A 20,211-nucleotide genomic window follows, 5' to 3' on the forward strand; every position below is an offset into this window, starting at 1 on the left:
AAAAACCAATACCTAAACTCAAATCATAAAAGGAATGTCAAAATTCTGTCTTATCATAAAGCCCTCTTCTTATTCAAATATAGCCATTTTCATTTCATATAAAGTGTTAATATAGTAAGAAAAATGATCTATCTTTCAGATGCTTATTTTGCATTTTTGTTTTGGCTCATTGTAATTTTTTTTTTAGCGAAGAGTGGTATGTCAGCTATTCTGCTTGAGAAGATGGAAAGGGTATTTTCAATATAACTTTTGTCTTACAAAATAATTGTTATCTCCTATAAGTGAGGTGTAGGAAAAAGGCACCTACATATTTGAAAATGGTGGCTCTGTTATTAGCACCAATTCATTGCTTAATCATTGCACAGCGAATCAGTCATTTATTATAGCATATACTGACCTTGTGATCATCATTAGGTTTGTTGTTTAATCACTTGTGAGTGACAATGGAATAAGAGTTGTAAAACGGCCCAAACTACCACCCAACAGGTCTGTTTCTTGATTCTAACTTGTTTTTCTTAGGAAGTTACTAGTACTGTAAGGCAAAAAATGCTGACTAGTATCAGATAAGCTCATAAGGGCAACAGATGGTAATGGGGAAGCTTGAAAATAAGTCAATACACCTGGCTGGCGTAGCTCAGTGGGTTGAACGCGGGCTGCGAACCAAAGTGTCGCAGGTTCGAATCCTAGTCAGGGCACATGCCTGGGTTGTAGGCCATGGCCCCCAGCAACTGCACATTGATGTTTCTTTCTCTCTCTTTCTTCCTCTCTTCCCTCTCTAAAAAATAAATAAATAAAATCTTTAAAATTAAAAAAAAAGGAGAAGAAAATAAGTCAATACAGTTACAAGATTAATGCTGGGCTTATATAATGTATATTTTCTAGGAGCCCTTTAATATATCCAATATAGTATTATTTCACTTTTACCAAACCTCTTAAGTTTGGGTTAAAATATGGAAATCCCAAGCAACAAAAAAATACTTTTCTGTCCTTTTATTTTTGTCTATATACCAGTGCTTTCCTAGAATATTCATATAGTCTCTAAAAGTTCTTTTCCTGTAGTTTATCTTTCAAACAGGGTGTTTTTACATGACACCAAATATTGCTAATGAGTCTTTTTACATTTTTTAAAGGTTTTCTTCAAACTACTGCTGAGGAGTTTTGCTTTTACTATGCGAGGAGAGACGGTGGGCTGTGCTTCCCAGATTTCCCGAGAAAACAAATCAGAGGACCGGCGTCTAACTACTTGGACCAGATGGAAGAATACGACAAAGTGGAAGAGATCAGCAGGTTCATACACATAATTCCCTTGGATCTTTCCTTAAAAACCTGACAAATCTTGTGGTTTTGAAAGTGAATTGTCTGTCTTTGCTTGTGTCCAGCAGCTACATCCTTCTGGTGCTTTTTTTTTTAGTAGTTTGCTTCTCTGCAATCATATTAGCTTAAATGCTTTTAATACTTAGACTACTAATCTCCTGTTCTGCGCTTGGCTTCTCCATGAATCATGTGAGTTTTATGAGTATAGTATTAACTTGAAATATATGGTTGTTGTTACGTTACGGCACTGTGGAAATATTCAGGACAATGACTACTAGCAAATCAGAGTTTTATAAACAGATCTTAGAACTTTTTCTCTGAGTACCTCTCTGGCAGGTGTAATTATTATGAGTAAAGCTCATTTTAATGATATTCACTGAAAGATGTGATAATGAGCTTATGAAGTTTTAAAATACATACTTTTTGGTAATTTTTGAAGCTGGGTGATGGATGTGTGAATGGTAGTTCTTTTTTTAATTTTTAAAATTTTTTCAACAACAGTTTACATTCAGTATTATTTTGTATTCGTTTCAGACGTACAGCATAGTGGTTAGACAGTCACATACTTTACAAAGTGTTCCCCCCGATGTTTTGATTTTCTCTTTTCTTTTCCAATAGGAGGCAGGGGTTTTGTCCCCCCCTCCCAGTTGAAAAGAATTATATTGGGCCTTTGGGTGAGCAGCCCTTCAGGATTGTCCAAACCATTGATTCCTAGAGGAAATGTATTTTGAAAAGAATGCTATGTGCACCGCTTCCCTCCCGCACCTGAAGCAAGGCTGAGTGGTCTCTTTTCTTTGTTTAGAAAGCACAAGCACAGCTGCTTCTGCCTCCAGGAGGTGGTGAGCGGGCTGCGCCAGCCCGTGGGCGCCCTGCACAGTGGGGACGGCTCGCAGCGGCTCTTCATCCTGGAGAAAGAAGGGTACGTGAAGATACTCACGCCCGAAGGAGACATTTTCAAGGAGCCTTATTTGGACATTCACAAACTTGTTCAAAGTGGAATAAAGGTTGGCTTTTTCAATTTTCTTTATCTTTGCTCTGGCTATGTTAATTTTTATTTTAGTGTTATCCTCACTGAAGGTATTTCTTTGTAATAAAAGAATGTTTAAGGAGAAAAGAAGGAGACCACATAAGGGAACAATGGCAACTGAGTCGGGACAGTGATGTTAAATTTGTAATGTTATTTGGTGATATGAAGCAGTGCAACCAGATTGATATTTTGACATGCTTTCCTGATGTAATTTTCACATTTAAAATAAGTCTTGGTTTTATGAAGTATTTGTTGAAATGTTGTTCAGTCGGCATGATACTTACAATTGTAGAATTGTACAGCACCATTTGCTGGTAGAATCAAAGAGGCCTTGGCGTTATTTTGGCCTTTGCAATCATTCTTGATCACATCTGTTTCTGAGCCTGTGTCATAAAAGATGCTACTTACACTGTGACTTCCTTGTGCAATGTTTTTACAGGTAAGTCAAATATTTTTACCTACAGTAAGTCATCTTTATAACATATTACCACATTTTTTGCCTTCTTTCCCCCTTCTCCAATTTGAGCGCTCATGTTAAATAATCTAGTAGGTATATAAATAAAATTATCAAATTTGTTTCACAAGAGAGTAACACAGTATAATAGTAGCAGTACTAAGCTGTAAAGCAAATTTTGGCATTCTAAAATTAAGGCAGGTACAACAACTCATGACTATTTTAGAATGAAACAAGGTAATTATATATTATTTGGGAAGGACCGATTATCCTTTTCATTTCTTAACTGGAAAAAAACCCTAAAGGAGGATTTATACTCTTCTACTCGTATAGAAATAACTTCCTCCTTGTTTTGTTGAATTCTACTCAAAGGTAAGCACATCAAAACCAGAACAAACAAGTTGGAAAAAATACACATATACTCCAGACACCTTTATATTTGGTGCATACCATGTAAAATAATTAGAATGACGACTCAATTAGAATATAGGAAATGCCTTATGGTTGGGGCCACCCAGCCTCAAGTGCATATGGCGACAGACCACGTGGGTCAGTGAAACGTACTGCCTCGGAAAAGCACCTTGTACTTGTGGTCCTTGAAGAAAAAGGACTTCGGCACCAAGACACAGATCATTTGGAAAATCTGTTTAACTCCATAGTTTCAACTTTTTGCCAATAAAATTTTCCTTTAGCGTTCACCGCACATCATCAAAAGTCTCTTGAAACTTTTGTTTCAAGCACTAGTGTTTGGCACATGAGAGTTCAGTAACTATTCTGAGTGTGTTCCGATAGCTCACTGCCAGGGTAGCAGGTGAGCCAAGAGCAGGGGAGCAGCTACAAGGGCATTACTCAATAGAGTGTAGCTTTCTTACTGTGGAGGCTAACTAGGCTCTCTAAAAAAGAAAAAAAATTGGGGAAAGTATTTCTAAAAACTATTGCCTATAATCCCATTAATTAAAGAATATCACTATTAACATCTTGATATACTTTCTTCCAGTTTTTATATAAAAAGTAAATGAATTTTTCCTGACTATAAAGGTAATATAGGCCCATATTAATAAATGCAGAAACACACAAAAGAATATGTTTTCAGGCTCCTGGATATATGAATAGTTAGTGTGTACATGGCAATATTCTTTATTTGTCAACATTTTGCATAAGTCAGGCAAATAGGAATTTTCATAAATTATTATACATATCACTTCTTTACTATTCTTTCTGTTTTAAAATCCCAAGAGAGGGAATAAAGCCGTTTTAACAGAGCACAGTACTGGTGCCAATACTCAGATCACAGAATTAATAATGTATCCTAAACCCAACCTTCATATGTTTGAAATGAATACAAGACAAACCACAGTGGGATCCTCCATGATATTAATTAATGACCAGCATGAGTAGATTAAATCAGACATAAAGCAGAATTCCTGATCATAAGAGTTCCTGGCTGGAAGGGAATCTGAAATTCCTTTTCTGCTAATTGTCAATTAAGAATTGATAGTGATTTCTGTCACATGAGAAAGGACTGACCTTTTTGTGGCAGGAACTAGACTTGGTTGAGCCCCTTAAAGCTGTACGAGCCCTGATTCTTGGAGCCAGCAAAGAACCAGTCTTTCCGGGAACTCGGACAGCCCCTCCCAACACGGGCCCCAGCTGAAGCTAAACACGCTGTCTAGTCTGACACATCCAGGTGCTGCTGCCCAGATCTTGGGAGCTGTCAGTGCCCTGTGAGCATGACGGTCTGTAGTTTCATTGAGCAAAAGTTTTACGCAGAAATGCAAAGCACAAATTAAAGAGTTGACTTCTTTTTGCTAGAGAAAATTAATTGTGGAGCTAGATGAATGGATTGGATTCTATGCTATATGAATTGAAACTGCTGTTTCATTTAGGAAAAGATGACCCCATCCCCAGTAGCCCGCCCGGTCTATGCCCAAATCCTAATACTGAAATGATCCCTGGGATCAAGTAGTTGGACACCATTTGTCACTTGTCCTGTATCTTTAGGCATTCACTTGGCCTTCCACATGGTACTTGTTCACTTTGAGGAGGTGAATTAACTCTGGCAGCATGTAAGATTCTTGATAGAAAGTTTTTAAACACGGCATTTAAAAGGTTCAACAATTAATTCTAATTGGATCATTGCTTTGCCCATTAAATTTGTCCTGGTTTCATTCCTTTTCGGAATCTGGTATTCACTCTAGTTGCCGAAACTGCTATCACTCCTATTCCTTAAATATGTAGTCTACTAAAAATACCTGAAAGCCTCTCGTAAAAAAATGGCAAGGACACCAGAAGTTTCTCTAGTATAATTTCACCAAACGTTCCCCGGCCATCAAGCATCTGAAAGCCTGCCTTGGCTTTTCATGTGCGCAGCAGTAAAAACAAGCCTGCACCTGTCACCTGCACAGTCGCCCCTTAAGGAAACCAACAGCCCCTGATCTCTGCCACCGGCTCTCCTGAGCAGGCAGAGGAGGTGCGTCTCGCAGGCACAGCTCCTTTGGCTTGCAGTGTGCAGCAGGCAATGCAGAGAGACTCATCTGTCCTTGGGATGAGTGTGACTGGACCCCTGTCCCTTTCTATCTACTTGGATTCTCATTTCAAGAGGTGGGGGGAGGACGTAAGGCTGAAAGCTGCTGATTGTCCGGGTGACTGAGCCCATTGAGGTGAGGCTCTTGAGAGACAGCAGCCGGGTGCCCGGGAGCCTCAGGAGCATGTGGGGAGGACGCCGGTGTGTCAGGGCAAGCCCTGCCGGGACGGCCTCTGATTTCACGTGCTTGTACATCACACACAGAGTCGTGACCGTCAAAAGTGGAGTGAAATCCGAGGGCTCCAAGGCCTGTTTTTCTGAACTTTGTCAGATACCTACCTAACCTCTCACATTGTCCTCTGCCTTTAACTTGTGATCTTATGACACAGCCCAGGAGATGTTAGTGCGTTTTTGTTAAAGTGCTATGAATCGGAGCATAAGTTAGAAGCAATTTATGATTCAAAATTAGTATGGAAAACCTAGCACGCTCACAGGTACATGTGGCAATGGCTGGGCCACGTGGCAAACGCTTCCTCAGGAAAACTATTAGAAGCCCACTTTTAATCGCGCTTTCAGTTGGAAGAAAGCATGGGCTCATTGACAGAAAGCAGCAGAGTATATGTGGTAAATATTACGATGGAAGGATCACCATTTTGGAATGTTAAAAACGTTTTTGATCTAGCAAATGACTGCATTTGAAGTTGTTAAACCTCATCTTAAAAGAGAATTGCTGTGTTGTTGGAAATAACCATTAGGTAAAGTGCATTCGAAAAGCGGCCTGCCACTTTAGATTGCATAGTCTCCCCTAAAATTAAAATTGTTCAATGTCTTCCTTTTTTTGTAGTTTAAAGCTCTAGTTCCAAATGATTTAAGTTAAAATGTAGACAAAATGTAGCTCTACAAGTAAAATTTTTTGATACACTTAATTTTTTATATCAAAGTAGTAATGATACAGTATTAAACCCAACTATATTGTATTATTGAATGTTGCTGACCCTCTACATCAGAATGCCCTGCACTCTGTGAAAAATGTTTTCAATTTTAAATCAGTTTTCATTGTAAGTCTACTATGAGTGTCCACAGAGAAAAGCAAGCAATCCCTTAGGGAGGTGAAATCATCTCAGGGTAATTTCCTGTTTCGCTGTGTTAGTTTTCACGTGCGGAGTTCGCACGTCTACATTTTGGCATTGGCAATTCTGTCGGTAAGATGGTTTCGTCACTACGTACGGACATGCACGTGGGCGGCGTGGGCCAGGGTCGCTGGTGCACCCTGCACATCCCTTTCCAGCCTGCCGCCTTTCTCGTGGAAGTGGTGTGCCCAGCGCCTCCAGGTGGGGGGAGAGGGGCCTGCCTGCCCCTGCCTGCCTCCTGTAGAGGCACGGCAGAAGGGAGGAGGGTGTGCGCGTGACTGTCTGTGCATTTACCTAAGGCTTGCTGCACAGAGGAAACAGACTCTATAAACCTGACAAGTCCGGCGGTCATCATTTAAAACGAGTGAGAAACCAAGACACCTGGGCCCTGAGAAGGTCTCTGCCACCTTTAAAAAACCACCTGCCTGAGCGTGGTGGCAGCCACCATCTTACGGCCCGGCCAGCAAGAGAGAGAGAGAGACCTGTTGGGGATGTTCGTTGTTATCGCTGTTTCGTCTGATGAGAAGGAAATGTGGGTGACACAGAACTCTCTCTCAACCGGAGGAGGTAGCACAGCCCTCCCTGTCAGAGGCACTCAGTAGCTTTTCTTTCCCAATGCTCCAGTCTCTAAGCAAGCTGTCTTGTTAGCGTGGGCACGCTGGCCTTTTCTTATTAGACACAACTGCCATTTTTTAAGCACCTACTGTGCAGATTATTTCCATAATCCACGGGATTATTTCCGAAATCCCTACGGTAACCCTGGGAGGCAGGGATTGCCAGCCCATGTCACAGATGAGGAGACCGAGGCCCAGAAGTTAAATAAACTGCCCGAGATAAGGCAGTCAGTGTGTCACCAGGGCCGGATCTCCGGGGCAGCCTGGCTGAGGCTGGGCTCCCCGCCACAGCGCTCCGGGTGGGCAGACTGAGGAGCATGTTTAAGAAACAGAGGTTGGTGATGCTGGCGTTGGCCTGCTCAGTGCCACCTGTCCTGGCTGGTGGGACAGTGAGGCGGCTGCAGACCTAGACCTGCAGGCAGGCGGGTCCCAGACTCTGCGTTGACACCACATGCTGGGATTGGAACTCTAGGCAAGTTATTTAGCCTGTTCAGGTTTAGTTTCTTCATCTGCAAAGCAGAGGTAATAAAAGGTTGCACCCAGTACTGTCCATGCTTGATCTCATGTGAATCAGCGATACTTTATAAGCACTAGCTGGTACCGTCATCCGTCTTACTAACACGAAAAGGAGGGGAAGGAAAGGAAAATGCGCCAGCTCCGAGAATGACTCACAAGCTCCAGTGGCCACGGGGAATATGCTCCCTGATATTAACAGTGCCCCTTAATATGGGCCTGAATAATAATTTATGGAAATTCTGTGACAGTGTTAGCATTTGCACCAAAATTATATGGCAGTCCCTCGGAAATAAAGCTACACTGATGGATGCATGTGGGTTTTCATTCAGACGGATACATCTAGAACATATTTTTATTTAAATGTGTAACTAGAGAAGGACACCACCTTCATTTTTACAGCATCACCTATTGACATTCGCTGTCTGGCATCGCTACCTGCCTCGTTGTGCAGAGGCGCCCGGGCCCAGAGCTTGTCAGAGCAAGGGCCTAACCATGATTAAGCACAGACCAGCTGACCCACGAGGCCGGCAGCTACCTTTCATCAGAATTTCCTTGCTTTCAGAGTAGTTTTTCTAAACCTGGATATTATAGTAATGTATGTCTTTTTGTGTGTTTATTTTGGAACAGGGTTTGTGTCAATCTGCCCCAGAGTTAATAAATTGTAGGATTTGCAAAGGAAATATACTGGGACTGAAAACTAAGAAGGCACGTATTTTTGCTCGCTAGCAGCTACCCCTCCCAGCACAGACGTAGAATCTCAGGACCCGGGAGGGGAGGGGAGCCGGCGGGCAAAGGGCTGTGAAGTGCACATGCCATGCCATGATGCAGAGAGCGTTCGACTCAAACGAAAAAAAATTTCTTTTCAAAGCCGACCAAGGTTCCAGGAAGGCAGGGGAGGGAGAACTCTAAAGGAAGGTTTCAGTTACACAACAGCGACAACAAATGTCCCCTGATTTGTCCGTGCAATGTGCCGCGGCTCAGGCGTGAGAACACCCCCGTGGAAGGGGCAGGGCCGTCTGCAGCTCAGGACCCAGCCTACAGCAGACACGCCTCCTCTCGCGAGCACTCGGTGCTCGGGAGAAAAGTCCCGAAACCCGCAGGCCCGTCTGCCCTCTGGTTCGTCGCCGCCTTCCTCTGACCGACTTTGGGAGCTGACGTCATAGCCTTTTGCTTTTACTGGCTTCCTTGCTTTTTACATTAATACATGAAATATATCGATTTATTTATACAATAATGATATGTATATATAATAAATGTTATCAATTTCTGTATTTTTCAGACTACAAGATGCACCCCCCCAAATTTGGGAGGAATAATGGTGGTTAGTGCTGCTGTTGAGTTCTGTTTACATTTACATTGGTGAAATATTATGTTATTTGTGTTTATTAAATATTTTACCACTTTTTTGCTGCAAATTTTTTTTCCCTATTTTCCTCCTCTAAAACCTAGGTGCTCTTATGGTCTGAAAAATACGATACTACAATATATTTTAATATATTTGTTGGTAGTGTTCATCAGTTGACATTTAGGTATTTTAAAATCTATAAAGTCTATGATTACATTGAACTATCATCATGTCAAGGTGTCCAGAATGGGGCACGCATCTCAGGTGTTTCTTAAACCTGGATCATTGCCTAGAAATGAAAAACAACGTTGGACTTTTCAGTCAAAATATGCTTTGAAAAATAGTACTATTTATGGAGACCATTGTGTACTAAGTTATAATGAGAAAAGCTTGAGAACATCTTTTTCTAAATCATGTGATTTTCTATCCTCACATGACTCTGTGAGGCCAGGTGACAGTGCCCGTGGCCACAGCCGCTTGCAGGAGTCACCACGGAAAGGGAGGTGAAATTTGAATCCTTCAGAGAGCGAATTTCCATTTTACTCTGTCTGGGCATGCCATATAGAGTTTCGTTTTAAGTTCATCCATTCATTCACTTAAAATATTGCATAATTCCACAAGCCTAAAATCCAAATCACAGAAAATCTGTAAAAAAAATCACTATATGTTTAAGATAAAATACATACATATATGTAGTAGGACAAGACCAGAAAAAGAGACCATTAATGTATTTGATCTAAATTAATGCCATCATTGCTAGCAGTTGAAATGATTTAATCTGATTATAGAACTGAACCCAATAAACTGAAGCTACTGCAGAAATAAAACATTATGACCAAGGATCTTAAAGGTTTATATACTGCCACAAAATTCCCGAGAAAAGAACTTTCCATTCAAATATCAAATGTTCTTTCTCTTTAAGAGTAGTTAAACTCTACTTAAAAAAAAAATCAAATGAGCTGTTTCTAAACCAGCCTCTTATCCTAAAGCACCTTTGATCCAAATGGATCACAAACTTGAATAAAATGACATCTGTCCTCAGGCTATTTCTAGATAGGGAAACACATCTGTTCTAAGAGCCCTTAGTCAAAGGGCCAGAAGAATTCCTTAAAAAAAGAAAAGAAAAAACTCTGTACTCAGTATGGAGGGAAGAGGCTAGAGGTTGGAAGGAATTAGGAAAACACCACTCTTAAGAGGATAAAAAGATAACCGAATTTAATTCCTGCGAAACGCTTAGCCTTTCTAGGAAAGCCTGGGTGACGAGACTCCCACAGTGGAAGCGTCTTGGTGGATGGATGTGAACACACCTGTTCAGGAAGAGGGAAACAAAACCTGAACTGACTTCCCGCCACACACAGGTCACCAAACATCTGTCATAAGTTATCAATTACTAGCCTAGACTGGGCTCAAGCCTGTGACCTGAGGTTGAAAAAGCCACATAGCTCATTCTCTCTCTTACTCAGTCTGTGTTTTTTTCCCTGGACCCCCATTAAAGCTTCTGTGTAAATCTCCAGGGGGGTGGAAGATCGGGTTGACCCCACGACACTGATAATGTATTTACACCCAGGGTTTCTGTGAGCAGTACCCTGGGGCTGATCGTAGCTAGGATTTTGTGACTTGCGGTAATGTGGCTAGCTCCAAAAAGATTTACCCAATAGTTGGCATACTTCCTTAATTGCCTAAGTTTCTTAATTGCAACCTAAAGATAATGTCTCTTTGTGTGTGTGTGTGTGTGTGTGTGTGTGTTGTGTATTTTAAGATTTTGGCCTTTGATTAAATATCAATACATATAAAAAACCTCTGCAAAAAAACAACCAAAAACTCCCATGACTGCCCAGGTGAGCTACTTCCTTTGTAAATAATTAATTTTTGGAGGTAGTACTAAGTCAAACTTTTAGTGACAGCATCAACTGTCAACCCATTTGATCCTGAAGTGTCCCATCCCTGGAACATCCCACCTTCGCTGGAGACCTAGCCCTATGGGGCCACGGCACCCACCCATTGCCCACCCGAGGGCACCCGTTCAACCCACTGTTGAATGACTTGGAGCAATCTGCATAACTTTCTGGGATCTCTGAAGCCTATCTTTGGTCTAAGCTGAATGCTACCTTGGTCCTTTCCAGTTCTAAACTTCTGTGAAAATAGAAAGCAGTGCAAGAGAATTGTGGTCAAGACAAATGCAGGCGGTCCATGGGGCTCTGGCGTTGGGAGTCCAAGGTTGCCCGGGCTCAGTGTGCTGCTTACTCTGTCTTAGCCCGGTTTCCCCAGCTTGGATGGGACCCAGACACCCAGTCAGTCTCTCCCAGTGCAGAGCCCACAAGGCACCCACCACCCTGGCAAATAGGTGCACTCTCCATTGCTCCAGTTAAACTTGAGAAGCAGCCTAACTCAGCATAAGGGAGACTTCAGGGTTTTGGTGAACGGCCAGGGATGACAGGGTTGTATGTATGTTTTCAAACTGGGTTCGAAGGGAAGATACACCATGACCTTGGAGTGGGCAGTGCTTGGTGTGCTGAGGAGGAAACAGCACGGAGCTAAGTGGAGGAAGAGGACAGGGGTGTGAGCCGAGGAGAGTGCAGAGTTGAGCGTGGGTGTGTTGGTGGGTTCGGGAAGCATGCGCCAAGGACTGGAGGATCTTTGGCTTTCGCTCTGAGTGAAATGGGGAATCCCTGGAGGATTTTGAACAGAAGAGTGACAGGATCTGACAGAGTTTTAAACAAGTAAATAGGAGGCACATCAAAAATAGAGTAGGAGGGACCAGACAAGAAGCAGACAGTGGATGGAACACTGACCCCGCACACCAGCTCTGATCGGAATAGGCTGTGCGCCCTCGGGCCAGCCATTGCCCACCGGAGCCTCAGGGTTCCGTCTGGGGAATGAAAAGATCTACAATAGCTGAGGTTCCTATCCATTCCAATTTTCAGTGGGTCAGTAGTTGGAGGAATACGTAGAAAGTGACCCTAGTAAATGTTTAAGCATTTTTACACATGGTGATTACTGAATTTATGCCTTCTTTCCCATAGTTTTTTGTTTTTTTTTAAGACAAATTTTGAAACTTAGCGCATTAGCAGCACAGGACATTTCATGGGTGCTGGTGGAAGGCTGTGCGTTACAGAAGGGCACCACTCTGGGGATGTGAGGAAGAGGGGCTCACGCTGTGCGGGCTGGAAATGGTAGTTCGGGAAAGTGGTAGCTGCAACTAAAGACAAGTGGGCACACAGGTTCCTCCTTGGAGCGATGCACGTTTAAGTAGAAAAAGAGGGGGGTCAGATGATTGTTTTTGTAAATATAATTATACTTGGATTTAGCAATATAAGAGGCCAAAATCCAGGAATCTTAAAGTCAGAGAGGACTCCAGTGACGATGCAATACAACATTAAGGACCTCGGCTAAGGAGGATACGCATTTGCCGCTGTGGGGAATTTCTAACTAACTCTTTAAGTTATAACAAGAATGCTCTGATTTATAAAGTACCCATAATTCACTCTCAAAAGTAGAAATTCCCAGATATACTCTCAGTGAGGTTCTTTTCCCTTTGTTGTTGGCCGTTGAACCTCATTTAGCTAATCAATCCTTCGGGCTGTAAATTAAGCTGGGTGGGGGGGAGCTGTCTGCTCTCCTCTACCTGCAAGTGAATCTACAGCAGCGCATTCGGCTGGGGACGGAGTGAACTAGATGAGAAACACGGAAAGGGAAGGAGGCTCCTGCCTGATCATTTTACTTGCACGCGGAAGGATTTCAGTGTTTCCTTGAGAGAAGTCCCGTGGTGCCAATTAACCTAACTTATTCCAAAACAATTCTCTGGAAAGAATGCTTTTCATGGTGGGTGTTCCTGGAAATCATACGCCGCCTCCTCCTCCCCTGTTATTACCGAGACGTGCGCTTTGCCACCAAACATCCCAGCCTCGTTTCCACGCGCTGCGTAGATAGAGCTATTCCCCACACACAGTGGCAGGTAATCTGTTTTAATTTTGTCCAGTGCACACATATTTCAACCTTTAGTCATTTTTTGTTAATGTGGAAAAACCATCTCTACCTAATATGAAGCCAAATAGTTCATGTCAAAATTATCAAAAACACTAAAAGCAGGAGATTTGTTTTAATCAGGAAATGGCTTTTCTTGCAACATTTCTAAAGGACGTCGACTTTCTTGGCTTCCGAGGCATCTTCGTGCTTCTCTGAAATCCGGTGAGAACGCTCTCCCTCCAGCGCGAGGCAAAACCGGACGAGGAGAGACCGAGGAGGATTTTTAACTAAATTGGTAGTAAATACATTCTCTATTTTATTAGGCTGTTTTGGTGATTGCGGATTTCTGGAGTATTTTTTTAAAAACCTAATAAATCAATTAGCCAATGCTCCTTCTGAGCTTTAATTTGGCGAAGAGAATATATGTGCTTTTCATCAGGTCACGCATCTTTTTTAAGTCTGAAACCAACCGCACACAAAGAATTTAATTCTGACAGACATTTGTTCTCAGCATAAATACTGGAGGGCCCATAGTTGTCCCCACTTAATCATGCGTCTTAAAAGGGAATTCCAGAAGACTCGAGGCTCCCAGTGACCCCTGGTAAGGTGAGTTGTCAGTAAATTATTTTTATGATGTGCCCTAGGGAAGCAGCTCTGCTAGGGACTGGCTAGGACGCTGGCCCCTCTTGCCTGCGGGGGGATGACCTTTAACTTTATGTAACCTTTGCATTTCTAATGCCAAGTTCCTGGGAGGCATTCAGTCACAGGGGAGGATGTCGTATTAAAAGAGAGAGAGACCTCTCCCGAAGCCAGAAGGCAGTGTCCACTGCACAGTTGTTGGTAAGACTTCTAGGCGAAGCATGCCAGTTAAGCTTTTTGTTTCTGTGATTTAATTTTAAGTGCCAGACACTTAATGAGTTGAAGTGTAAATGAGTTCAAAAGGGATCCGTAGTTACCTTATGACTGTCTTGGGTGCCTTTTGGAAAACACGGTTAGAAAATTTAATCCCTGCAGCTTTTGCTAATTTGAATTTACTGTGGCCCTTGAAAATGTAGAAGAGCCATTAGAGGTGAACGATGGTATTCCAGCAGAATAAATGTATTTTGTCAAAAAATATGTCATTTTTGAGAACAGGTCTTGTCAGTTCTTTTGGTGTGGCCATTATGAGCGAGGTTTTATTGTGCTATTTGGGAGCAATAATGTACATGGAAATTATCAGGAAGTTTGATTCAGTTTTGTTTGAAAAAAATACCCTTATTTGGCTATATTAGACTGAACACATTGAAAAATAATGCTTTTTACAGGATATAAAATATAAAGCGATCCTTAATTCCCCATTAATGGTTAGGGCATGACTTAGGTATGTAAACCCAGATGTCTGTATTTGAGTTCCATTGTTTTAGTTCCGTGAATGTCTAATTTTTCTTCTTTTCCCATTACTTTTGGATGACATTTCATGGGCTGGTATTTTCAATTCCTTCCTAAAGAAAAGTATTTTTTTGCTCCGTTTTACTGTTTATAAGTGTATTATATGATTCAAAAATATGTATATACATTTTTATACATCTACATGTATAATAGAACACTGGGTAGTTGAATGAAATATTAATAAAATAACCTTTTAAAAAAACTACACACCTAATTTTTAAGCAGACAATGTGTAGGTGTATAGATACATAGACTAAAGGTGGAATATTTCCATAACCTCTTTGATTCACAGTTCATATGGTAGCTTAAGCAAAGCCACGCAGTGAGAGCCTTGCATTTGATGGCAACCCCTTGAGATCAACAATTAGCAGTCACAGAAGCAATTAATGTAACTTCAGTAATGTTTCAGTGGGGAAGGAAAGAGTTCAGCAAATTCTTTCCTGTAAACCGAAGGATCTGGCTCCAGAGCATATATAAACAAGATGTAAGATTTAAATATAGCTTAAATGCCACCCAGGAGTGAAACTCAATGGTAAAAGAGTTGTCAACAGAGAACACTCCTGAAGCGGGGAGGAAAATACTGAACCGACGACACGGATGTGAGAGGCAGCCAGAGGCCGCCCCCAGACCCGCCCGCAGCGTCTTCTGCCCCCAGCGCCACCCCCCAGGTGGTTTATCTTTGCATCCGGCAATCTTCGTAGTAAAACACGAAGTAGCCATAACTCACTGACAAATGTAGGAAGATTTTACTCAAAAACAATGGCACTCGATGTCACTATTTTGAAACACATTTTGAAAGTGATAGAATGAAATAGATGACATACAAAGATACTAATATTCAAACTGTCCTATGAACTTTGCTTATTTGAATCCTACCAAAAGCATTTCTTTGCCATCATGTCCGACACTGCTGAGATAGGACTCCGTGGTTTTTCATTGGTGCGTTTGTCTGGTTTTGTCAAAATTTTCATGTGAAAGTATCTTGATGGCTTGAACTACTATAGCCTGTTCCACATTGTCATTGTTTGGAGATTTGCTACTCAATGACCATTAAACATGGACAAGGAGACTCATTCCGGATATGTGTTAGGTACCGGACTGGGCCCATCTCTGGAACCCCACCCAAAACACAGGGCCTGGACTGTGCAGGTCGTGCCCCGCAGGAAAACCAAAGTTCTCTGACCAGATAAAAAAATGCATGGTGGGCAGGAAAAGCAACAGGAGTATGAGCAACTCAAATCTAATGAGGAAGAGAAAATAGAATAAATGACCTGGTACGTGCTATCGTCAAAGCTAAGTCTAAACAAAGTCTGGGGGAACCCAGTGGAAAGAGCAGGTGACTCCATCCAAGGGTGGTGGCGCCTCACACAGGGAACGATTCTTCAAGGGTATGGACAGACCAAGGGAAGAGCGTTCCATGCAGGAAGCATCATGAAGGGCTCGAGACCAGGCTACATATGTAGCCTGAGGCAAGAGACGGTGCCCAGAAGGGGTCTTCCACACTCAGCTAGGGATTCTGGGTTTCCTCCAATGGCAGAGGGTGGCCACAGGCATGGCCAGCACCCAGCAGTGTGTTGGGCTCCCATGGTGCCTGCCAGTTTCTTCAAGGTTCTGGGACCGCCCTATTTTCCCTTGGAGGGGTTCTGGGAGCTTCTCCTGGTCTGGAGGGGGAAGAAGCTTAAGAACTGAATCTAGAAAGAATTGAAAAATGAATAAAAGTGAACGCAAGGGGAGAAGATCCTAGGAAAAAGAGAAACTCGATTCAAATGGGCTTAATCAAAACGCAAAACAACCATGGGCTTTGTTTTCCCCGGCCGGGGCTTCCTTTTCCCCCAAGGTGGCCTCATCCTGGGGCAGGTGGCTTCCTGTGGCACACACAGTAGCCGCTCTGGGCCCACATCCTACCCTCTCAGCAATGCTAGAGGAACAGGAGTGGCTTTTCCCTACGAATTCCAACCCGAGTCCCCGAGCCGATGCCGTGCCAGGGCTCCAGTCACGGGCCACCACGCTCAGCCTGAGTCGTGTGCCCTTCTCTTCAGCCAGCATAGGTGATATGCATGGCCTGACGCAGCGACGTTTTCAGCCAGTGTGCCACAGTGTTTTTCAAACACGCAGTGCCTGCCTGTTTGGTCAGAGGCGATTGCCTCTTTCCCCTTCGACTGTTACCAAAAAAAAAAAAAAAAAGCCAGCAGCCAATACAACAATAGCCATCGGTGTGAATGAATCAAAATCATACCGTTTTTTTCCTCCGGTTGGCAAAAATATATTTTTCGGCGTGCTGCACAATTTTAGTTATCGGTTTTTGTGTGCCGTGAGAAGAGAGAGATGGGAAATCCCTGGTCTGAAGCACTGAGGGCCGCCGAGTGCGGAGGGGGTGATGCCCCAAAGGAAAATCCAAGCCCTGTTGCCAGCGGATAATCACTGCTCGTTGGACAAGAAGACCCTTCAGATCCCAGCCCAGGCTCTCAACAGTCAATCCCACCTCCAGGCCGCTTTAAATTATTTTTTAAAGGATTTTATTTATTTATTTATTTATTTATTTATTTATTTATTTATAGAGTGAGGGGAGGGGAGGGAGAAAGAGAGGGAGAGACACATCAATGAGTTGCCTCCCGCACTCGCCCTGACCGGGGATCAAACCTGTAACCTAGCCGTGTGCCCTGACCAGGAATCACACCCACAACCTTGTGGTGTACGGGACAACACTCCAACCAACAGAGCCACACTGACCAGGGCAGAGGGCACTTTCTTCCCGTGCACATGATACTGATTTGTTGCTTACGTCTGCTTTCGTTTGTACGACATGCGGTCCAACACAACCTAGATTTGATGTGGGCTTGAAAAGCCGTGTTGAATGTGTTCGCGTAGAAAGTTGACATGGTTTGGCCCTTCTGCTTTATTTCGCCACACCGGCCCCTGGTCAGACCATTCATTCTGCCACCTGATTGTGTCTGTGATGGGAAGGTCCAGGTAGGGATCCAGCCAGAGGACTGTTCACCAGAAGATGGTAATAAAGCTACTTTCTGTTTGATCAGAAAGCTGACAGAGCTGTGGAATTTGGCTCGGAGGAATCATCTGTTGTGCGAAGGTCCGTGTGTAGGAACATGCTGACCATTTCCTTGAGCTTGGTAGACCTGCAGAGCCAACACGGCTCGGCCCCCCACGGGGGAGGTGGCTATGGGGGTGTCCTTCAGTCACTGGTGATTCGTTCATCAGGCAAAGGTTGGCTGGACTTCTCACTGAGCCAGAGGAACTGGAAAAGGTCCAGAAATCCTGTCTTTTTTTTGTTGGTGGAGTACAACGAGTTAATCGTAAACACTCAGACAGAGATTCATAGCACTAGAGAGAAGGATGGAGGGAAGGAGGGCATTTGGGTCAGTGTCCCAGGGCTACCTACCTTCTAGGCAGGGCAGGTACCTCCCCATTTGCTGGTACAGTTATTTGGCGTGAGGCTGTCTCATTGTTCCCAGTATTAGACTGAAAAATGCTAAAATGCATAAACTTCACATTTCTCTGTAACAGGGAATGGGAACATCTTATTAACTGAATATTCTTATTAAATAATGATTGAAAAGGTACATGGGGAAAGATACCGATTGTCAAAGAGTGCACATGAAGCGTTGACGAGAACAGTACCAAACACTATTTATCCTTAGATGTAAAATGTAAAATATTGGAGTATTCAGATCGTCATTAGAAACGTGTTGAGTTCGCCGTCCCTTGCCATCCTGTAATGAAACCGTTGAGGCTAGATAAGTTCCAGAATTCAGTGATTTTTCAGATTTATACTAAGTCGGTCTGGTTCACACATGACGTATTACCTGCCAACCCAGGTGGGGCCAGGGATAGCAGTTTGTAACATTATTGTTAGTAGTAATATATTTGCGGGAAAACATCTGAATATTCAGACTGCGTAGAATAAATAAAGACTATAAACTGCTTCACAGCCGTTCAGGTCTAGTTCTTCTGACAAATAAATTTCCACTAAACCTATTTTTAAAAAAGCTTTTCAAAGCTTTGGGGGGTTCAGTATTGCCTAGCAGAGATTGCAAACGGGCTCAGTCCCAGTGCTGTGCTTTAGCGTCTCGTTGGGGTGGCCGTCAGTTTAACATCGCTTTTCAGGGACGGGCTGCGAAAGCGACATCAAGCAAAAATGGCTCCTAAGCTTCAAAGAAAACAGCTGTCACTAAGTGCTTTCGTTACAAAATCATAAAACTTTTAGAAGTTCGAAGGGGACCTCTGGAATCGTTCTGCAGTCGAGGAAATTAAAGCCTGCGGAGGCGCAGGGATTTGTTTGAGGTCAGCGAGGCGCGCAGAGCCGGACTGACATTGAATTACACGTAAAGGAAATGTCCTTCTTTAACACGTCTGCTGCTTCGCTGTAGGTTTCCCCAGAATGTTCACGTTTCTGAGTGACGGTGAACAGTGGATGAGAAACGAGGAGGACATGGGGGGGGGGGGGGGCTCTAGAGGCTGATTTACGGAGCAGTGGAAGCTGATAGCAGGGTGAGAACCTGCTACCACCCCACACCCCGAAGGCCAGACAGCGCGACGAATGGATTCCCGCTGGGGCGTCGCTATCTGTCGGCCGTTTGGTTGCTCGGAATCAAAGCAGACATCATGCTTTTCCCCGGACACAAAGGGAGGGCCTGTGTGGCTCTACCTGTCGCCGACCCACTCACCTTGTGTGACTTTTATTTCTTTCAGAACAACCCCGCTTGGCTTGGGGTGGTGAACACACAAGACAATATCCCAAGTGATGCAGACCTGTTTACCTGGAACCTGCATCATCTTACTAACCCATGCCACCCCCATAAATTCGGTTAAAAAATAAATTTAAAAAGACGCAAAAACACCCACAAATGTCAAAGTAAAACAAGAGAATTGCCTCCACTTCTCAATGATATTTCAGTGAGATGAGATTTCTCTGGGTAGAGAGCTATGAAATGGGAACATTACTGTTTGTTGATAGTTATTTGCAGGGGGAAAAATATGTGCAAAGCAAAATACAGATGAGATCGCTTTTTTAAAGTAGCATACTAAGATACTAAGAAAAAGTTAAAATTGTATTTACAAAAGCAAGGATGTATGAAATACACTCGTTAAAGATCATCAGTCCAATTTTTGTAGCTTGGCCTCTGTACAACACAGACGTCCCAGGGTAAGCTGACTCTTTTCTTTCCCAGGCTTGTTAGTTTCATTAGAGAACAAATTTCAGCTCTTTTCTCAAGGGCAGATGTCGATGAGGAGAAACCTGGAGGATGTGCATGCTCAGAAAGGTAGAAATACGTCGCTTTCAGCAGAGGAAGAAAGGCAGGACCTGAGAGAGACTGAGCACTGAAAACAAATCTCCGGGTTTGTAACCTGGCCCACGTGAAAATAGTCCCTTCCAGAACGGACCTCCGTGGTAGGATCACAGGAGTTTTTATGTTCTTAGTTAAGAATGTTGAAACCTTATTAACTGGCTTAGACTATTGATCTCCAATCTGATTGATGTTCCTCATTTTCGTTTTAAAATAAAGAATCTGGGATCAGCTTGAACAAAGGTAAAATATTTTCTCCATCTTCATCCCCACTTGGGATAAGTGACCAGAGCAAATGCTATTTACTTTATTCTTCATTTTTTAGAAATAAAGAGCAAATGCAGGATATTTAGGAGGAGTTTATGAATATAAAAGTTGACCTGTGGTTAAAAAAATGGCACTAATTACATAATTTTCTTTTTGTTTTAGTAATGTTAAATAATTAACAAAAGATCACTGTGGTTACAATCTGGTTCTTGGAAATTAAATTTAAGATTATAGTTAAATAACTTAATTTAAGCCTTGCAATAAGTTATACCACATATGTGGATATTTTGTAGCTTGTGGGCCAGAGTAAAGTACACTTAAGA

General features: G+C 42.8%; 1 protein-coding gene across 1 annotated transcript in view; it reads left to right on the forward strand.

Annotated features, from left to right (window-relative positions):
• Positions 1-20,211, forward strand: part of LOC114504168 (hedgehog interacting protein) — an 82,357-nt gene that overhangs the window by 11,956 nt on the left and 50,190 nt on the right. Inside the window, exons 3-4 of the mRNA XM_028521879.2 lie at positions 1,131-1,287; positions 2,117-2,318. Coding sequence (XP_028377680.1) covers positions 1,131-1,287; positions 2,117-2,318 — 359 coding nt within the window. The remainder of the gene's footprint in view (positions 1-1,130; positions 1,288-2,116; positions 2,319-20,211) is intronic.

The sequence above is a fragment of the Phyllostomus discolor genome, chromosome 8 (assembly GCF_004126475.2).
Source record: "Phyllostomus discolor isolate MPI-MPIP mPhyDis1 chromosome 8, mPhyDis1.pri.v3, whole genome shotgun sequence".
NCBI classification, from domain to species: domain Eukaryota; kingdom Metazoa; phylum Chordata; class Mammalia; order Chiroptera; family Phyllostomidae; genus Phyllostomus; species Phyllostomus discolor.